Below are 18,991 nucleotides of genomic sequence, written 5' to 3'. Positions count from 1 at the left end.
TATAGAGGGACAATCACTTCCTTTTCCCTGCTAGCAAAATTCCTATATATCACTGACAAAACCCCATGACCTGCCCAGCCAGTTAGTCTGCATTGCTCCAAAAACTTCATATCTGATTGCACAATTACTCCCAGGTCTTTTTCATTTTCTACCACCTTAAATGTAGTACCACACGGTTGGTACGTTTCTCTGGGGTTACTTCGACCCATATGCAGTACATTGCATTTGTCAAGGTTAAACTTCAGTTGCCACTTCTTAGCCCATCTGCCCAAATTATCTAGATCCTGTTGCAGTAGCACACTGCCATTACTGTCATTAACAACCCTGCCAAACTTTGTATCATCTGCAAATTTGAAACAAATAAACTAAAAAAAATTTGTTGTCTTAGAATGTTCCTTTTTGAAAACAAAGAACAGTCTCTTGTGGGGTTCTCATAGTTTTTATTTTTTTTTATTGCACCATCTGAATCAAGTTTCGATGCGAATTTTAAAATTTTTTTCTTGTTGTTTTTAATGTTTGTTATGGTTGACTTTCCAACCTTGTAAAATTTTGCTAACAAAGACCCTTTGAAAGTCTGTTTAAAATCTCAATCTTCGATTCAGTTATGCAAAATTTCTGCTTCCTTTTAAAAGATGAAGAAACTACAGTATGGTAAAATAAAACTCTGTAAAAACTCTGTTCAGAATCTTTTTATTCCGTATCTCACTTGTGTGTATCGTGTTAGTTGTAATTTCTGCATGCCATATTCTTTATTTTCAATCAACGCTTACCTTTTGTTATTGTTTTGATTTTATAACCCCCAAAAACATGTCAGTGAACGGACATATCAGATTACAAGGTGTGTTGAATAACAGATTACAAAGTGTTATGTTTACTTAGTGCTGTATGTATATTAGTTAAGCTATGTATGTAAGCATAAATTTATTTTTATTTTGCCAACCTGTTGATAATATTCTTCAGATTTTCACATATCATTTAATCTTTTTTAATTGGTAAGAAAAAAGGTGTAAATTTGTGCTTTATATCTTCATTTTTATAGCCTGAGGATAATATTCCTCTGATTTTTGCGTATTAGAATTACCATTTAATAGAATCAAAATTCAATTCACAAACATGATTCCAAAAACTGGCACTTACAGCAATTATTTTATGGCACCAGCATAAAAAAATAAATAAATTCTGGCTCGTTCGGATTATTGACGTTCAGATTTTTGCTGCTCCACTATATTATTAATTGCTGGATTCTGATGGAGATCTGTAAAATTAAGGTTTAATTTAGCTTGAAAGGGAGAGATAGTAGAAGTTTCAGAGAAAGTGCTTCTGATTACAGAATAAAAACAAAACTTCACCTGCAAATTGTTGGCAGTAGCAGCCAATAAAATTGAATGCCTCTGCCAACAATTTTCAGATGAATAGGCATTCAATAAAATTGAAGCAGTCCTATAGGGAGGCAGGACAATCCTCACATTGCAAGATTTTCATCAATCTGCAGTAACATATCAGACCTGACATGCTATAGGGAGATTTATCATGAGAAAAAGAAGGCAACTCTGCAGAGTATTTTGATTTCCTACTTCAACTTTAGAGAGGAAACAATGTCGTCCACCTTTGCTGTTAAGAAGTTTCTACTGTAGCAGATTACCCCTGTAAACAAGTACTACTCTGGGGAGGATTTGAGAGGGCTTTGGTTCTCTCCTCCTCTTTAAAATTATCATTTTATAACATACGTCCATTCTAGCATGCATAACATTATTAGCATTCAAATTAAATAAATTGTACTGTTCATTGTTATTTTAATTTAGTTTTTATGCTTTATTTGCATGGTATAATATTCTTTGATATTATTAAAAAAGTTAAATAGTTTTTATTCTTAAGCTTAGGTACTCAGTTACTGCTAATTACATTAATTCTGTAAATATAAATTGTTTTAGCTTAAGAATCACTAAAATTAAGAAGAGATTTATAACTTTGACTGTGTTTGCCCCTTACATATTTTCCAAAAAATTTTAGATACATATTCCTTCCACTCTCCTTCCATTTCTACTTCTGTCTTGGTTATTTATTTGTTTAGCATTAGCATTAGTAGAGGCATATGATGCAAGAAAGCAAGCTTATGCAGCATTAGCCAAAAAAAAAAAAAAAAAAAAAAAACCCCTTCCACTTCACCCCTCCATTCGTTCAAAATACCTGTCCAGCTGAGCCTTAAATTTATTTAGGCTATCAACTTCCACAACAAGGGATGGAAGTCTGTTCCACCAACCAACTACCTGCTGGCTAAAGGCAAATTTCTGTTCATCTATCCTACATCTGTCTTTCCTCAATTTGAATTTATGCCCTCTCAGGTGATTATTCTGAGCAAGAGGCAATATCCCATCAGCATTGGGCATGCTCAAACCATTCAAGTCTTTCTACACCTCTATCAGATCACCTCACCGGTGCCTAGTCTCCAGAACACTGTAATTTGCAAAACTTAAGCCTTTCTTCGTAAGAGCAACCCTTTGTTCCAAGGGCAACAACATTAATCTTGTTGCCCTTCTCTGTACTCGTTCCAGCAGCTCTATATCCTTCTTGAAATGAGGCCTCCAGACCTGTATACAGTACTCAAGGTGCGGCCTGATCATTGCCTTATACAAAGGAATAATCACCTCCCTATCCCTGCTAGAAAAATTCCTGTATATCATTGATAAGACACCATGAGCTACTCTTGCAGCTCGTCTGCACTGCTCAGAGAACTTCATATCTGCCTGCACAATTACCCTCAGGTTCTTTTCATTCTCTACCACTGTCAGTGTAGTACCACAGAGTGGTAAGTTGCTCTGGGGTTGCTATTTCCCATATGTAGTACTTTACATTTGTCAATGTTAAACTTCATTTGCACCTCTCAGCCCATCTGCTCAACCTTTCCAGATCCTGTTACAGCAGCATAGCGTCCTTAACAACCCTGCCAACCTTTCTATCATCTACAAAGTTGGACATTAAGCTTGATATACCATCATCAATATTATGGTGATTGTCTCTTCTCCAATGGAACCTTTATCTCATGGCTATTCCCAACCACGTGTTGTTTGGCATTACAAGAATGCAAAATGGGATGACCTGCGAGACTTCTTTTCTTCTTATCCTTGGTCGGATTACTGTTTCAAAACTTCTGATGTCAATGTTTGCTCAGATCATGTCAGTGAAATTATTCTTGCAGGAATGGAATCCCTTATCCCACACTCCACTTTAAAATCTCGTCCTTTATCTGAACATTGGTTTTCCAATAAATGTGCTAAGGCTGTCCAAGAGAAGAATGTTGCATATCGTAATTGGCTTGTTTCTAATTCTTCAGTTTCATTTTCTGCCTACACCAAAGCTCGCAACAGTTGTAAAGCAGTTATTAATCAGTCCAAACTAGAGTTTGAACAGGCTAAGAGTAGAAAACTTGCTTCTTGCCCTAATGGAAGCCGAGCATTCTGGTCTCTTGCCAAAGCTATTGGCTGCAAATTTTGCCCATCTTTGCTCCCACCTCTGTCCAAACCAGATGGTTCTGTTGCCACTTCAACCAAGGATAAAGCTGACCTGCTAGCAGCCCATTTTTCTTCCAACTCATGTATAAATAATCTTGGTAAAACACCTCCCACCATTCCCAACATGCTCCATTCAATGCCTCCTGTGGTCTTCCGTCAAAAGGATATCAGAAGGATTTTGACGAATCTTGATGCTAAGAAAGCTCCAGGTCCTGATGGTATTTCCCCACTTGTTCTCAAAACCTGTGCTCCTGAACTTACTCCTATTCTTTGCCGCCTTTTTTCACTTTCTTATTCCAAAGGTGTTTTTCCTTCTGCTTGGAAATTGACTCATATCCAGCCAGTTCCAAAAAAAAGGGTGACAAATCCCTCCCATCCAATTATCGTCCCATTGCAATTACTTCTATTCTTTCTAAAGTAATGGAGAAAGCAATTAACCGCCAACTCTTAAACTACCTAGAAACCTTCTGTCTGATCAACAATCACCAGTATGGATTCCGTCAGTGTCGATCCACTGGTGATATTCTGGCTTATGTTACCCATTTATGGACTAATTCAATGGAAAGGTTCGGTGAAACACAAGTAGTTGCTCTTGACATCTCAAAGGCTTTTGATCGTGTTTGGCATAAATGTCTTCTAAACAAGCTTCCATCTTATGGTTTGCCAACTGTTTTTAGTAATTGGTTATCCAGTTTTCTCTCTGATTGCTCACTGAGGGTGATGGTAGATGGCTCTCTGCCTTCTAACTTCTCCACTAATGCCGGTGTCCCCCATGGTTCCATTCTTTCCCCCACTCTTTTCCTCTTGTATATCAATGACCTTCTTCCATTGACTGGAAATCCTATCCATAGTTTTGCTGATGATAGCACATTGCATTCAACTTTCCATTTTGAGAAACCTTGTCCTGCTCAATCAGCTTCAACTTCTCGAAAATCTGCTACGAATTCCTTAAATGCCGATCTTCAGGTAATTCTCCAGTGGGGCAAAGACAACTTAGTTGATTTCAACCTTTCTAAAACTCAGTCTTGTCTTATATCTCGCAAAAAGGATTCTTCTGCTCCTATGCTTATCTTTAGTGACACTCCGATTTCTAGGCAAAATGATATATCTCTTTTGGGGATTACCCTGACTTCTAATCCTCTTGGCACAAGCACATTACAAATATTGCTTCCTCTGCATCTAAAAAACTTGGTTTTCTCTTTCGCTCTCGGCGTTACTTTTCTTCCAAACAGCTGCTCACTCTGTATAAATCGCAAATCCACCCTGCCATGGAATATTGTTCCCACATCTGGGGTGGTGCCCCCAAAACCTTTCTCAGGCTTCTTGATTCCATTCAGAAGAGGGCAGTTAGGTTAATTAATGATTCATCTCTAACAGGTTCTCTCCACTTGCTTTCTCATAGACGCACTGTTTCTGCTGCATGCCTCTTCTACAGATACTTCCATGGGCACTGTTCTTCTGAATTGGCTTCTATAATTCCTGCTCTCTCTTTCAAAACAGTCCGAATACGTGCTGCCACTAGGCAACATCTATTTACTGTCCAACTTCAAACGCACAGAACCAACTTTTCATCTCGTTTATTCATTCAACTGCCGTTTTCTGGAACAACCTTCCTTCAAACGTATTTCCTGAAGACCACAGGAGGCATTGAATGGAGTGGATTTGGAATGGTGGGAGGTGTTTTACCAAGATCATTAATGCATGAGCTGGAAGAAATATGGGATGCTAGCAGGTCAGCTTTATCCTTGGCTAAAGTGACAACAGAACCATCTGGTTTGGACAGAGGTGGGAGCAGAGATGGGCAAATGTTGCGGCCAATAGCTTTGGCAAGAGACCAGAATGATGGGCTACCATTAGGGCAAGAAGCAAGTTTTATACTCTTAGCCTGTTCAAACTCTAGTTTGGACCGATTAATAACTGCTTTACAATTGTTGCGAGCTATGGTGTAGGCAGAAAATGAAACTGAAGAATTAGAAACAAGCCAATTACGATATGCAACATTCTTCTCTTGAACAGCCTTAGCACATTTATTGGAAAACCAAGGTTTAGATAAAGGACGAGATTTTAAAGTGGAGTGTGGGATAAAGGATTCCATTCCTGCAAGAATAATTTCACTGACACGATCTAAGCAAACGTTGACATCAGAAGTTTTGAAACAGTAATCTGACCAAGGAAAAGAAGTCTCGCAGGTCATCCCATTTTTCATTCTTGTAATGCCAAACAACACGAGGTTGGGAATAGCCATGAGATAAAGGTTCCATTGGAGAAGAGACAATCACTAAGTTGTGATCTGAAGTGCGTAAAGGACCTCTCACTTCAACCGTGTACTTAGAAGGGTCGTTTGTGAGAAAAAGATCTTGTGAGAAAAAGATCAAGCGTATTGGCTGTATGATTAGGATTGTCCTGTATTCTTGTAGGTAAATGAACAATCTCTACTAGGTCATTAGTAAGGAATCATGCGGCGAATAATTTGGGCAACTGAGATGAGCAGTAGTTGAATCAACCAATAACTAAGATTCTGTCAGAAAAAGTACATGGGGTTTGGCAGACTGCAAGTGGAAATGGACATCGTTGAAATTAGAATTGAGACCACGTATATTTGTGAAATGAATTAGGAAGTGCTTGGGAGGTTTAGATCTTATCGCAGATAAGCTTGCTCTATTATTTTGAAAATTCATGGTGTATTCAATAGTAAGAAAAATTGGGTGGGACATGCTGTATGAAGTAATGAAATTTTTGGATATGGCCTACACATGGTAAGAATATACCCAGATCCTTGACATAATGTGGCCTCGACAATGCTCCCCCCATACACACTACTCGGACTCCCTCCAGTCACTATCTGGCAGAGTAGAGGTAGCAAGATTATACACTAGCTGATCCGGAGGCCTTCTAGAGAGTTACCAATAGGTTCGGTCCGGTGTACTAACTAGCGGCCGGCCTGCAAACACCGTTTTAGAGCTGTACCCTTGAAATGTAAGGAATATTGGATCTCGCCACGACGTTCATCATAACCTCAAAAATCATCAATCATACTGCATGATGGAAAAAACAGAAGGGTTGACTGGAACTTAGCTCTAGAGACTAAACATGGTTTCCACAACTTCAAGCCTCCAATAAGCAAAGCGGTGGTATTTCACTGGTTGACGAGAGTCATCTACCACCTAGTACTGCCTGTTAACATAGAGAGGCGGCATTCCTCCATGTGGTGTGGGCGCCACACCTCGACCCCTGTTTACGTTGGTTCACACCTGGGTGGTCACCCACCATGTACTTGTGCATGGAAGTTATACCCAGGATTACTAACAGTCCCACCATTGTGAAGGTGCAAGCAGAGGATTTGGCTGTCAGAGACCGTCCGGACTTTGCCAAAATTGGGTACACTTGACTTGAGTGTCACCCGAATATCAGTTCCATCAGCGTTTTAGACTCCCAGTAGCAAGTACAGCTTGTCTGGCATATCAGTCTCTGAGGAAGAACTACTTCAGGAACTCAGTAGTCAAAAATTAATAAATGTGAAACCGATAATGACTAAAGAGGATGGAAATCTCATTCCAACTAGATCCATCATTTTAACATTCAGCACTCCAGACTTACCATCCTCAAATAAAGCTGGCTATTTAAAGTGCCGGATTCGACTTTACATTCCAAATCAGGTTCATTGCTTGGAATACCAAAAATACGGTTATTCCCAGCAGACATGTTGAGGTGATGCCATCTGTCTGGTCTGCGGATCCAAGGAGCATACTCAAGCTGACTGGTTAATTACAACTCGTTTGTCCAAACTGCAAAGGAAGCCTCCCAGCCTTTTCCAAAACTTGTGAACTATGGATAACAGGAAAGAAAATTCAAAAATATAAAATAAAGTTGTTTCCTAAGATGCATTTATACTAACAACCTCTAAAAAAAATACTCCTCCAAGGAAAACTAGCAAAGCAACAAATACCCCAATCAGCATACCTAGTGGTACTCGATTGTTCCTATATGACACAGGACAATCGAAATCTGACATGCTCAAAAAAAAAAATAAAATCTTCCACCAACAGTATGGATGTAGATGAGTCCATTTTAGAACTCCATGCAAATGACACTGCAGATTCTGGATGCCCTTTTTTTCCCAAAAAAAAAAAAAAAAACAAGACAGACAGAAATGTGCCACCTACAAAAAAGAGGTCAGACCAATCTGTTACAACTAAACCTAAATCAGCTAAACCTAAATTTCTACATCAGCATGTTCAGGAGGCAACTAGAGGGAGTAATACTCTTGATTTGATTATCAGCAGTGATTCTTCATGCATTAAGAATCTGCAGATAAATGAACCACTAGGTGGCAGTGATCACAGTGTGCTGAAGTGGGATTTACTGAAAGAGGTAACTACCATTAGGGGTAAAGGGAAGGGTTATTGCTTCCGTAAAGGCGACTATGATGGACTGAGACAGTATTTAAATTCTATACAGTGGGACCAACTGATGATGTTACCAACAGCAAATTCAAAATGGGAAGCATTCAAAGAACGTATCTTGGAAGCTACTAGGCTTTACATACCAACTAAGAAATATTGTTCAAGGTTTAGGCCAAAATGGATGTCAGATGAACTAATGAGGCATATGGCAGAGAAGAAAAATGCATGGGATACTTACAAATTAACACACGACACAGAAGCCTATGATAGATACAAGTTGATATGCAACCAAGTTACAAAGGAGGTTAGGCAGGCGAAGGCAGATTACGAGAAATCCTTGGCAAGGGATGCAAAGAAAAACAGCAAAGAGTTCTTTACTTATGTAAACTCTAGAAGGAAGGGGATGAATCAGATTGGTCCACTTGATATTGATGGGTCAACTGTTGATGATCCTGCTCAGGTAGGTAACAAACTAAATGAATATTTCGCATCGACATTCACACATGAGGAGTTATTCAGCAAGGGGAATGCCAGAGGTGTATTCAACTCTAGCAGTAAGCTACAGAATCTTGAAATAACTGGGAGTAAAGTGGAGGAGAAACTGTTGAAGATAAACACAAGAAAGGCACCCAGTGTGGATGGGATCTATCCAGTTATATTAAAGGAGGCAGCAAAGGAAGTAAGCAAACCCTTAGCCATAATTATGAGAGCTTCCTTGGACTCAGGGGAGGTACCCATAGACTGGAGATGTGCAAATGTGACCCCAATTCACAAAGGAGGATCAAAGGCTGACACAAGTAACTATAGACCTGTGAGCTTAACTTCTGTTCCAGGAAAATTAATGGAGGCACTGGTTAAAGAAGCACTGCAGGATCATTTAGACAAGACTTCAGTTATAGCTCAGACACAGCATGGTTTTGTTAAGGGGAAGTCTTGCCTGACCAACTTGATTGGATACTATGATGCAGTCACAAAAGAACTGGATGCAGGGAATGACTTTGATATTATATACTTGGATCTTAAAAAGGCTTTTGATACTATTGCACATGGAAGACTGCTACACAAATTGGAGCAGTGTGACATTGGAGGCAAATTGCTGCTATGGATAAAGGGGTGGTTGAGGGGGAGAAGACAGAGAGTGGTAATCAATGGACACTGCTCATCGTGGACTAATGTTATTAGTGGAGTCCCTCAGGGCTCAGTGTTGGGTCCATTATTGTTTTCTGTATTTATAAATGATATTGATGATGGTATATCAAGCTTAATGTCCAAGTTTGCAGATGATACAAAGGTTGGCAGGGTTGTCAAGGACACTACTGACACTATGCTGCTGCAACAGGATCTGGAAAGGTTGAGCAGATGGGCTGAGAGGTGGCAAATGAAGTTTAACATTGACAAATGTAAAGTACTACACATGGGAAACAGCAACCCCAGAGCAACGTATCAACTCTGTGGTACTACACTGACAGTGGTAGAGAATGAAAGGGACTTGGGGGTGATTGTGCAGGCAGATATGAAGTTCTCTGAGCAGTGCAGACGGGCTGCAAGAGTAGCTCATGGAGTATTGTCAATGATATACAGGAATTTTTCCAGCAGGGATAAGGAGGTGATTATTCCATTGTACAAGGCAATGGTCAGGCCACACCTAGAGTACTGTATACAGGTCTGGAGGCCTCATTTCAAGAAGGATGTAGAGCTGCTGGAACGAGTACAGAGAAGGGCAACAAGATTAGTGAATGGAAATTTGCAAAACTTAAGCCTTTCTTACGAAGAAAGGCTTAAGTTTTGCAAATTACAGTGTCTGGAGACTAGGCACCAGCGAGGTGATCTGATAGAGGTGTATAAAGCCTTGAATGGTTTAAGCATGCTCAATGCTGATGGGATTCTTCCTCTAGCTCAGAAAAATCACCTGAGAGGGCATAAATTCAAATTGAGGAAAGACAGATGTAGGATAGACGTGCGGAAATTTGCCTTTAGCCAGCGGGTGGTTGGTTGGTGGAACAGACTGCCATCCCTTGTGGTGGAGGTTGATAGCCTAAATAAGTTTAAGGCTCAGCTGGACAGGTATTTTGAACGAACAGAGGGGTGAAGTGGAAGTGGGTTTTTTTTTTTTTTTTTTTGGCTGATGCTGCATAAGCTTGCTTTCTTGCATCAAATGCCTCTACTAATGCTAATGCTAATGCTAACAATACGCAAGCACACACGCACGCACATAGGGGGGGGGCACATAATGGTATAGAACTACAATACCGTCATAAGCCGGTCAACTCACCTGATCGGCTATATCTGAACTTAGCTATTTTAGCCTTGTTGGGTATAAAACCACAACTACAATTTGCACTGAAGTAACCGTTTCTTTGTGTATTTCATGGTTGCATACAAAAATAGGTATCTGGTATCTACATTACGAGGCGGTGTATTTATATACATGATTACACTTACTGTGACATTTGATATTTTGGTCGTCCAAAGCGAATTCTTATAACTTTACATTGGTCCCAAAGCCGTCAAAACATTAACAACTTTAGATTTTTATGTATACAGTGTATAGCAGATTTAATCATTGTTTTTTGAATTTTTCTTTCATTTCTCCAACAGGAATCACACTATTAAATATAATTAAGCTGGGGAAACAATTCGTACCACGTTCACGACGAATGACAACTCCACCCAGCGTATAACAGAAGAAACAGTCATTCGCAAGGTCATTCACAGAAAAATTAAGGGGGAAAGATATACATAAAATAAAAAAAGAGAAAGTTCCATTTATTATCGATACATGTTTTTGTTTTGTTTTGGTTTTTAGGAGCATTAGTAACTAAGGCCATGTTGCTCCGGGATATGCGGTGGTCATTCCTTGACCTTTCCGCATCCTCCGTGTTTGGTGGTGACGGGCTCGAACCCCGGTCTAATCAAGAAGCGTGTGCTGCGCACTGCTGCTCCTTCCCACCTGGCTACGGAGGCCCCTTCGATACATGTGAGGCCAAAAGAGTTTATTTACTCATTATGGCTACAAACATGCTGAATTTATTAATTAAGAGGGCAAGTTTGCTGTGCCACAGTTTAAAATGGACTGTTCATTTTTAGTCAATTTACAGGTCAAAAGTGTCTGCACGCACTAACTACTGGACAACGGCCAGTTTGTTGTTGGATTGCTTCGAATTTGCAGAAAGGTAGCTAAAGCAACGAAGTGTATTTGCTTTGTGTCTTAACCTAAACTACGCGAATTCTACAGTCGGTTTCCTTACAAGCTGGATGAAAAATGGGAGTTAGCATTAGCTTTAGTAGAAGCATACGATGCAAGAAAGCAAGGTTATGCAGCATCGGCCAAAAAAAAAAAAAAAATCCACTTTCACACATCCATTCCCTCTAAACGTTTGTCGATTCCTACTTGAATTGATTTAAGCTGTCAACTTCCACAATGACAGATGGAAGTTTGTTCCAGCAATCAATTACCTGCTGGCTAAGGGCAAATTTCTGCACATCTATGAAAGGGATGGCAAAATGTAATTTTCGAACCCCACGAAGCTTCTCAAGATTCTAACTTTCTTTTCATCTAATACATTGCTTGCAGAATAAATGCGATTCGCCATATAGTAACCAAATGTACACCGATGAGCCAAAACATTATGACCACCTACCTAATATGATGTTGGTTCTCCACGCGGAGCCAAAACAGCTCGTACCCGGAGAGGCATGGATGCTACAAATTTCTAAATGTGTCTTGCGGTATCTGGTATCAACATGTAACCAGCAGAGCCTTTAATTCCTGTAAGGTCCGTGGTTGAGACACCGCAGATCGGAGTTGCTGTTCCAACACAAACCACAGATGCTCGATGGGATTGATGTCTGGGGAATTTAGAGGCCAGGGCAATACCTGGAAGTCTTCTTCATGTTCTGCGAACCAGTCTCGAACAATCCGGGCGGTGTGGCATTTAGATATGTGTGGCATGGCGCATTATCCTGCTGAAAGATGGCACCATCGTTGTGGAAGTTGATAGGTTGAATAAATTTAGGGAGGAACTGGGCGGGCATTTGGAGGAAAAGGTGTGATTTTTTTTTTTTTGGCTGATGCTGCATAAGCTCATACACTTGCTTTCTTGCATCAAATGCCACTGCTACTACTACTACTACTACTACCGCCAGAGGGGAAGACCGTTGCCATGAAAGGGTGTACCTGGTCAGCAATGATGTTTAGGGAGAGTATGTTTAGTGTCAAACGGCACCAGGGTGTGATTTTTTTTTTTTTTGGCTGATGCTGCATAAGCTCATACACTTGCTTTCTTGCATCAAATGCCACTGCTACTACTACTACTACTACTACTAAATAATGTCTAATATCGTAAAGTGGACCTGCAGAGGACTAAGCAGCAATTCTATTCTGATGACGTAAGAGATTTAATCATTCAATTCAATCCAATAGGAGTGAAACATTTATCACAAGCTTCACCAAAATTTACAAATTACACTATATATAGAAAAGACAGGAGCTTAGAGACTCCTGCTTTTGGAGGAATAGCTATTCTTGTTAACTGTCAAGACTACTTTGATCACTTACAGAGCTTCAAAGATGATCTCTCAATACAAATATGGTTTGGAAATCATGATATATCCATTAAGATAAAATACACACACACACACATACATTATTAACCTTCTTTATATCACATTAATTAGAAAAACAAAATAGGTTTTTACTTATATCAATTACAAGCTTAATATTGATACTAAATTGGTAACTTTTCAGAAATCTTTCTGAATCCTATCATCAGACTTAAGCGAGGCTCAGTAATAGGAATACAGTCGGTCCTCGTATAACATGTGTTTACATTACACGAATTCGATCATACACGATTTATAAATAGGGGAACGTTATCTTATATAACACGAACCGAATTCGCTTATGCACGATTCGCCTTTGTGTTTACAAGAAATGGCAGTTGAACGCGGAATCACCCCAACCGAACGCAACACGATAGGAATGAAGAAGATTCTGAAAATGTATTTATGTGTTTTATATCAGTGAAGGGGAAACACATTTCACCATAATAACGTAAAAACCAACACAATTCCAGCTATCGATATAATCGCAAATGCAATTAGATGGAGTTTACTACCAGTTTATAACAGATTCCACTAGCAGAAACGAAACTGGAAATTGTTTTTATTGTTTTATGGTAGTAACCCCCAGAAATGTGCTTTAGTAAAATGTGGGGTGTTAATAGTGTATCTCGGCAACGAAACTGGAAATTGTTTTTATTGTTTTATGGTAGTAACCCCCAGAAATGTGCTTTAGTAAAATGTGGGGTGTTAATAGTGTATCTCGGCCTTTACGGTGTTGTTTATTCAGTTGCTATATGCGCGCAGCTTTGTTTATGCGTATTAAGCGTGCCTCCTCGTTTTGTAATTGCGCTTTATTCCCTAAAAATTAGTAAAATACTTAAAAGGTGTGAAAAGGAAGCGTCCTGGCGAAGACACTGCAGATTCAGAGAGAAAAAAAAAAAAAAGCAATATCGATAAACAGAGGCGGACTGGGTCAAAAATTCTTACCCGGGAAAATTTATAGTGGCCTCATACTACGGTTTATGGCCAAAATCACACCGGCCTCCAGCCCACCGGGATTTCCCGGGTAAGGCTTGTGGCCAGTCCGCCTCTGTCGATAGAGAAAAAAATATGAAATTGTGAAACGCTTTGAGCGAAATGAAAGACCATGTGATATTGCACGTGCTACAGACCTAAATGAGGCAACGCCGAGAATTACAAAGAATGTGGAGAAAATAAAAACAACTTTCATAGCGGGAACAACTGAAAGTGTAATTAAAATCCATTAGATTAAGACACAAGAATTGGAAGAGATGGAACGGCTGTCATCTGTTTGGATAGAAAATCAAACAAAAAATAAGTTTGCTTACGATAGAAGCAAAAGCATTAGCAATATTTTATTATGTAATAGTCGTAAAAAATACGTAAGCATTTTATTACGACTTACGTATTATAAAATACGTAAGTATTTTATTACGACTATTTTATTTAATATAATAATTTTTTTACGAATAAAATACGTATTTTATTCGTAAAAAATACTTTTTTAGTATAAAAAATACTTTATTATAATATAATAAATAATAAAAAAATATTTATTTTTTATTATTTATTATATTATAATAAAAAATATATTATATTTTTTATTACGTATTTTAATTGTTATAAAATACTTACGTATTTTATAACGATTAAAATTACCCGATTATTTATTGTGTTTGGTAATGTTTTGGTTCCAAATGTGTGTTCAATCTTGGGTGGTCGGCACCTAACCCCACTTTTCCCATAGGGCCTGTTGTTTATATTGCACGATTTTGCATTGCACAAGGGTTTCTAGGAACACAACTGTCGTGCTATACGAGGACAGACTGTACCTCACTGACAACATAACTGCTGAATGTTCCCAGGGAACATTTAGCAGTTATGTTCTGTCAAGAATTGATGTCGTTATGTTCTATCAAGAAGTTTTTTTCAAGAATTGATGAGTCAATTACCTCTCAAGTTGCTGAGTAAAAAAATTGTCCTTGAAGCCCTGTACTTTAATGTCATTTATTTTGCATTTATTCTGAAAATAAATTTTTCATTCCAGTGTCACCTGTGCCATCCGTTATGTTACCAAATGCTCATACAAATTATCTTACCTTCGATAACTTTCGGAGGCTGGGGGAGGTCAGTATATACAGTGGCCAAGAGCCATTATATTGCAGGTCACTCAGTTGCCTATAATAGCTGCAGCCAAACAGCTGCTTACATTCAGGCAATAATGGATTTCCAAGAACTAATGGCATTGATATTAGCAGCAATGCTACATTCCTCAGTACAGCTACTGCTATTTTAAATTACATATACATGCACATACATGCTTCCTTGAATACTGTATACAGGTCTGGAGGACTCATTTTAAGAAGTATGTAGAGCTGTTGGAACGAGTACAGAGAAGGGCAACGAGATTAGTGAATGGAACAAAGGGTTGCTCTTACGAAGAAAGGCTTAAATTTTGCAAATTACAGTGTCTGGAGACTAGGCACCTACAAGGTGATCTGATTGAGGTATATAAAGCCTTGAATGGTTTGAGCATGCTCAATGCTGATGGGATTCTTCCTCTTGCTCAGAATAATCACCTGAGAGGGCATAAATTCAAATTAAGAAAAGACAGATGTAGGATAGATGTGCGGTTGATTTGATTTGGATTTTATTGGCGCATTAGCTAGATGTGCGGAAGTTTGCCTTTAGCCAGCGTGTAGTTGGTTGGTGGAACAGACTTCCATCCTTTGTTGTGGAAGTTGATAGCCTAAATAAATTTAGGGCTGAGCCGGACAGGTATTTGAAACAAACAGAGGGGTGAAATGGGAGCATTTTTTTTTTTTTTTTTTTAGGCTGATGCTGCATAAGCTTGCTTTCTTGCATCATATGCCTGTACTAATGCTAATCTCTATTAAATTATGAGATTGAATTTATAGTTTCATTTATTACTTTGTAAAGTTTAATTACTATGTAAAGCAATTTTTGTTATGGGTAGGCCTAAATATGTTTTTTTTTTTTTTTTTTTTTTTTTTGCTACCTATAAGGAACGTAAATTAAAAAATGCCACTTGTTAAAGAAATTTATCTGTGCATAAGAAAATGAAGCATTCTTACCCCTGAAATGGCTTTGAACATGGAAAAATTTTATTTTAAACTGGTTAAATTTATCTGAAACAGTATATAAACAGAAGAAAAAATGTTTCTTTCTCCAGTCAAGAGAAGCAGACCTATGTTTTGCTTCAAATGAAGTGAAGTTCATGCAGGCACTTTTTAGTAGTAGTTATTAGTGGTCGTAATGGCAAATAATGCAAGAAAGCAACCTTATATAGCATCAGCCAAAAAAAAAAAAAAAAACCCTACACAGATAACCCATCTGTACTCTCCACAGATTTGTCTAGTTCTTCCTTGGATTTATTCAATCCATCCACTTCCACAACAACAACAGATGGAAGCCTGTTCCAACAATAAATCACCCTCTGGCTAAAGGCAGACTTCTGCACATCTATCCTGCAACTATCCTTCCTCAACTTGAATTTATGCCCCCCAGGTTATCCACCAATGAATATTATGTCCATAAAATGTGTGACTTTTCTGTTGGTTTGCTTGTTTTGCTGAACAAAATACCAAAGTTTCTGGGAGAAAAAACTTTGCTATCCCCACATGAAGCTGACCAATTCTGTCACTGAATGAAAAAGCCTGTAAAAGTTCCCCATGTCATCGACAGGGTTTGAACCTGGACCTTTTCCACCCTGTGTGGAGATGACAGCAATTATAACCAGTGCCACCTGTGAGGACTGGCATCTTGTTTAGGAATCACCAACCTACAATTTACGAATAACTATATCGACAAGAGGCAAGGTTTGCAGACCATCTTAAACTGATAAAGAGGTGCAGCAGATCAGTGTGAATAGTGTTCGGAATTCATTTTCTCGTTATATCTGTCGAAGCTTATAATGACATAAAGATTGCAGTCTAGGTGGCAGCAAATTAATATATTATAACCTTATAAGATATATAATGATTAAAGAAAAATATTTAAATGTTTAGTAATAATTATAAGTTAATACAAAACTAAACTATTTTGGAAATTTTATTTGTAGTTTGTGCCATTCAGTAAAGTTTCACCTCAGGGAACTCAGGAAAAAATTCAGTCACAACTAGCCAAGAGTGTTCTAGCTGAAATTCCTGCACAGTTTATTGGCTACATGAAAAAAAGGGGGATAAAACCCAGACTAGCATCTGAAAATTCTCCATCCCAGTACAGTAATGCAGGAAATGTACAGCAGCCATTTGTACCACTTCCCACATCTTCCAACATGGGTGCTTATCAAACTGGGTCTGCACCATTTTCACAGTAACTTGTGTTTAAAAATATGTTATGGGTAAGATTGTAAGTACTTGTAAGAACATAACATGATAGTTATGTTATCATATTGTTATTAATGTCATTAGCTTTTTTACAGCTACATTTATTGCCAAAAGTTTGTTGCTTCTGTGAATTTGTGTTCATTATTAATCAAATTAATTATACACCATAGGTAGCTCATAAAAGAAAAACTACAATCGTAGTGTAAAGGCATCAATTTAATTGTATCTCCTATTGTGACTACCTTCACAACGAGTTACCATGTATACATGGTAACTCAATTGTAGTTTTTCTTTTATGAGCTATCTATGGTGTATTTATGCCGATATTTTATAGTATATTTTAAGCTCATATCGTATTATGCCTTGTGCATTTATATTTTAATATAATCAAATTAATGCATTATTGTAGACAATACATGCTATGCATTACTTGACATTTTCTATATGAGGACTGTTCAAAAAAGTTCAAAAAGTAATGTGATATATTTAATCATCCAGATCAGCCATTTAATATCCACCCTGAAATGCAGTACAGTACACTTATTCCATTGCTTGGATCATGATTGGAACATGTGGTCATACCACTTATTGACAGTCTCTTTAATATTTCCTTCATGGCCTTTTTGCTTGTCTCAGTCAATAAAAATTATCTGCCTCCGAGATCATTTTTTTTCAGTTCTGAAAATGAGTCGCCAAAGTCACAAGGTGTCAAATCTTTACTGTAGTTGGACTTGGTATTTTTCCTGCTCAAAAAAATCAGTAACATTGGCATAGTATGTATTGGCATGCATTATTTTGATGAAGAAGAATGTATAATGGCACTTTCTCTGGCCATTTTTGTTTGTTATGTTGCAGCACTGTGCACAAAAAATTAACAGCGAAATGTTGTAGTACTGCATGTTGGTACCAGGATACCTAAGTGGTTGATAAAGATTAGCATCACCACCTTGCAGCACTTTTGCTGTTTCTTACTTTGAAAATTAGCTATTATTAAATTAATAGGTACTATTAAATTTAATAATTTTTATGAAAAATAGCAGCAGCTGCATTCACCAAAACTTCTCTGAAAATGAGCCAAAGTCACTAGGCACCAAATCTGGAGTGTAGAGGAGGGTGGATATGTGGTAGTCTTTCTGATGAAAAAATCAGAAACATAGCATAACACATGTTGGAAAACTATCAGTGTCATGCTTCTTCACTATAGGCTTCTTGCATCATATAGAGTTTCTATAGCAGTCTTCCTTAAGTGAACACAAAACAGGACTGTTTTCCATAATTGTTTCCATTAGTATGTGGATGCATTTCTCAAACTTTTACTTGCAGTTGAAAGCATGACAATATCCACCAGTTGCAAAGTGGTAATAGTGGTAAGCCGCCACTGCTACCCCTCTGCCACCATTACTTATCTGAAATTAGGTCTGATTGGCAGTGTGACCTTTGTTAAGGCCTATTCACACTAGCAGCGATTAACAAACTTTGAATTGAAACTTTTATTTATTTCATTATATTTATTCAGTTTGCTGTTATCCATTTTAGAAGCAATTATATTATTAACAAACAACAGGTGACATGGATTATATATTTTTTTGCTATATTGCCATTGGTGTCATGTTTTATGTTTATTATGCATTTAAATTTTGCCATAAAAAAAAAGCATATGTTAAGTATAGTTATGAATCAAGTTATCATCTTGAAAACAGGAGTTAAACAAACAATGAAAAAAAAAAAAAGCTAGAGTGACTCTTAATGACTGCAAAATTTAGATGCATAGTGAACATCACAGCCCAAGCATAATATAAGGACTATGCATCAAAGCATAGAATAAGGTCTTTGTCCTTTTCAAAAATAATTTTATTTGCATAGCATCCTATTATGTATTGCAAATGGATCTACACTTTAATTTTTAATATAGTTTACAGTGGGATTGAAAATACTCATAAAGCTAAAACTACTCATTTCTTTTACTGGATTTTTCAAACATGACTATGGCTACTCTTATCTTCTGATTTATATCCATTTTAGACTGTCAGTATTATGTTGATAGGAGCCTGGTTTCCTATCAGTGAAATGACAGTAATCATATAACTGCTTGTCAGGGAATGACACTGCATTATTAATAAATGGCAGTTTTTTCTTGGTAGAGAAG

At 37.9% G+C, this 18,991-nt stretch overlaps 1 protein-coding gene across 1 annotated transcript in view; it reads left to right on the top strand.

The window, feature by feature from the left end:
• The window catches only part of LOC150090168 (copine-8-like), a 138,105-nt gene extending 121,270 nt beyond the window's left edge, over positions 1 to 16,835 (top strand). The window contains exon 18 of the mRNA XM_090390186.1: positions 16,578 to 16,835. Coding sequence (XP_090246312.1) covers positions 16,578 to 16,835 — 258 coding nt within the window. The remainder of the gene's footprint in view (positions 1 to 16,577) is intronic.
• Positions 16,836 to 18,991: the final 2,156 nt, after the last annotated feature.

The sequence above is a fragment of the Mastigoproctus giganteus genome, chromosome 2 (assembly GCF_048544385.1).
Source record: "Mastigoproctus giganteus isolate SK-2022 chromosome 2, ASM4854438v1, whole genome shotgun sequence".
Lineage (NCBI taxonomy): Eukaryota > Metazoa > Arthropoda > Arachnida > Uropygi > Thelyphonidae > Mastigoproctus > Mastigoproctus giganteus.
Note: the sequence above shows the minus strand (reverse complement) of the source record. Positions and strands in the feature narration are given on the sequence as shown.